The sequence below is a fragment of the Cervus canadensis genome, chromosome 28, assembly GCF_019320065.1.
Source record: "Cervus canadensis isolate Bull #8, Minnesota chromosome 28, ASM1932006v1, whole genome shotgun sequence".
Lineage (NCBI taxonomy): Eukaryota > Metazoa > Chordata > Mammalia > Artiodactyla > Cervidae > Cervus > Cervus canadensis.
In genome coordinates, this window is record NC_057413.1 from 6,043,883 (window position 1) to 6,046,900 (window position 3,018).

Below are 3,018 nucleotides of genomic sequence, written 5' to 3' on the forward strand. Positions count from 1 at the left end.
TGGAACTGTAGCAGTATCTGATGTTATAGGATGAGAATTTGTGCTCATTGTAATAATCCTGTGGGAAAAACACATAGTTACTATTTTACTTAAGTCATCACATTGGCAAATGATATAAATGTTCTTTTATATTGTGTTAACAAGAAACATTCTGTGCTATAATGCCTAGCAGTTTCTAAATTCAAGTATTTCAAATATTCTTCCTTGTTCACAGACCATAAAGCTGCACGTCTCATTTTCAATTGAATTTTTTTGGAGGCTCTTTCCAAGGCAGGTGAGCAGGGTGGATTTGGGTAGAGAGGCAGCAAATCCATTTTTTAACGTTGATTATGCTCCAGAATGGTGGTGGTGTAACCCTGACCTATGTCCATGTCTGGCTGGTTTTGTCAGGATAATAAATCATTCCTGGCTTTGCTATCCGAAGGGCCTTCTACTCTCTTCTCATTTTTAAGTTACAAAATGCTCTCCCTCTCCATTTACTAATTTCTAGTTCATAGGAGAAATTATTCAATCTATCTCCAGGAATACTCTTTATATCCAAACTTTTATTTACATCAGAGAAATGCTCTTAGAAATGACGAGAACAACTGAGACAGTGTTGGAACTATTATATTGTTGGTCAATATTGGTTATGAAGCATTTTGGAGGCTAAAGGAGTTCAGATTCTCTAAGATTTCCTCAAATTCCCCTACACGAACTTGAGAGGCTGGACTTCGAAGTCTAACTGGGTTTCATTGCTTTGCTCTGCATCACAGCCCAGCCACATATGGTTGTCACACACCTGAAATGAGGCTGGGTCACATTAAGACTTGCTATCAGTATAAATATATCCAAAGATTTCAAAGACTTCATACCCAAAAAAGGTAAAATACAGCTTTAAGTTTTACATGGATTATAAGTTGAAATAATATTTGTAGGTATTGGTTGAAATAAAATGTATTGTTAAAGTCTATTCACTTGTTTTTTTTAATTATATTAGTGAATGCTGTTAGAAAATGTAAAATGGTGTCCATGACTCACAATATATTTCTACTGCAGATCACTTGCCTGTAATTTCACCCTAACACTCATCCCGATGTCACCCATGCCACAGACCTCATCTTACCCTCTCTCACCAAGCCCTGATCTTCCACGACTGTAATTATTCTCCATGACTCATTTTATTGAGCTCCCAACAGCCAAGTCATCACGTGGTACTCCACCTCAAAATATCCATTTACAAACTTAAAACTTGAGGTTTTACACAGGCTCCTGAGCCCACAGAGGATGAGAATTCCTCTTGATGAAACCTGAACACTTCTGCTGAATAAAAGTTTATAAAGAAAGCCTCCATCTGGGTGCTGGGGACACATTTTTCTCCTTAAGACCCAGCTGTGCAACATCCTAGCTCCATGTGTTTGTGCATGCAGTCATGTCCAACTCGTTGCAACCCCATAACTATAGTCCACCAGGCTCCCCTGACCATGGGATTTTCCAAGCAAGCATACTGGAGCGGGTTGCCAGTTCCTACTCCAGGACATCTTCCTGACCCAATGCATCTCCTGCATCTCCCTCTTTGGCAGGCAGGTTCTTTACCACTGAGCCATTTGGGAATCCCTTCTAGCTCAATAAGACTAATTTCTCATCAAGGGAAACAAAGATCCAAAAAATGCCTTTAGGGGACTTCCCTGGTGGGCTGGATGAAGCACAAGCTGGAATCAAGATTGCCGGGAGAAATATCAATAATCTCAGATATGCAGATGACACCACCTTTATGGCAGAAAGTGAAAAAGAACTAAAGAGCCTCTTGATGAAAATGAAAGAGGAGAATGAAAATGTTGGCTTAAAACTCAACATTCAGAAAACTAAGATTATGGCATCTGGTCCCATCACTTCATGGGAAATAGATGGGGAAACAGTGGAAACAGTGGCTGACTTTATTTTGGGGGGCTCCAAAATCACTACATATGGTGACTACAGCCATGAAATTAAAAGATGCTTGCTCCTTGGAAGGAAAGTTATGACCAACCTAGACAGCATATTAAAAAGCAGAGACATTACTTTGCCAACAAAGGTCCGTCTAGTCAAGGCTATGGTTTTTCCAGTAGTCATGTATGGATGTGATAGTTGGACTATAAAGAAAGCAGAGTGCCAAAGAACTGATGCTTTTGAACTGTGGTGTTGGAGAAGACTCTAGAGAGTCCCTCGGACTGCAAGGAGATCCAACCAGTCCATCCTAAAGGAGATCAGTCCTGGGTGTTCATTGGAAGGACTGATGTTGAAGCTGAATCCCAGTACTTTGGCCACCTGATGTGAAGAGCTGACCCATTTGAAAAGACCCTGATGCTGGGAAAGATTAAAGGCAGGAAGAGAAGGAGACAACAGAGGATGAGATGGCTGGATGGAATCACATGGACATGAGTTTGGGTAAAGTCCGGGAGTTGATGATGGACAGGAAGGCCTGGCGTGCTGCGGTCCGTGGGGTTGCAAAGAGTCGGACACAACTGAGCGACTGAATTGAACTGAACTGGTGGTCCAGTGGGTAACAATCTGCCTTCCAATGCAAGAGATGCAGGTTCGATCCCTGGTTGGGGAACTAAGATCCCACACGCCACAGGGCAACTAAGCCCACACAACACAACTACCAAGCCTTCATGCCACAACTAGAGAGTCCGTGTGCCCGCTGCAACAAACGATACTGCACGCTGCACCTGAGACCCACCACAGCCAAATAAGTAAAGAAATACTTTTTTAATATTAAATAAAAAATTTGTGTGGTCTGAAGACACCAGAAGTTTATCTTCAGAGTCTGAAGATGAATAAGATGCCAGATGAAGCTTCCCTTCATATTCCTGACTGTTGACCGTCATTGTCCGCATTTTCTCTGCCAGACTAGGAGGCTGCTGATCTTGACTGTCAGACCCAACTCTAGAGTCTCTCTTCTGAATATGTTAGCAACATGTCTAGACGCACCCTGATAGGTCCTCCCTCTAAGCCATGACATCTCCAACAAAGAAGAGAGGGGCTCTGTAAGAGTCG

General features: G+C 42.1%; 1 protein-coding gene across 1 annotated transcript in view; it reads right to left on the reverse strand.

Annotated features, from left to right (window-relative positions):
- Positions 1-591: 591 nt before the first annotated feature.
- LOC122429856 (orofacial cleft 1 candidate gene 1 protein-like) overlaps positions 592-3,018 on the reverse strand; it is a 48,715-nt gene continuing 46,288 nt past the window's right edge. Inside the window, exon 5 of the mRNA XM_043450519.1 lies at positions 592-781. Coding sequence (XP_043306454.1) covers positions 774-781 — 8 coding nt within the window. The 3' untranslated portion in view covers positions 592-773. The remainder of the gene's footprint in view (positions 782-3,018) is intronic.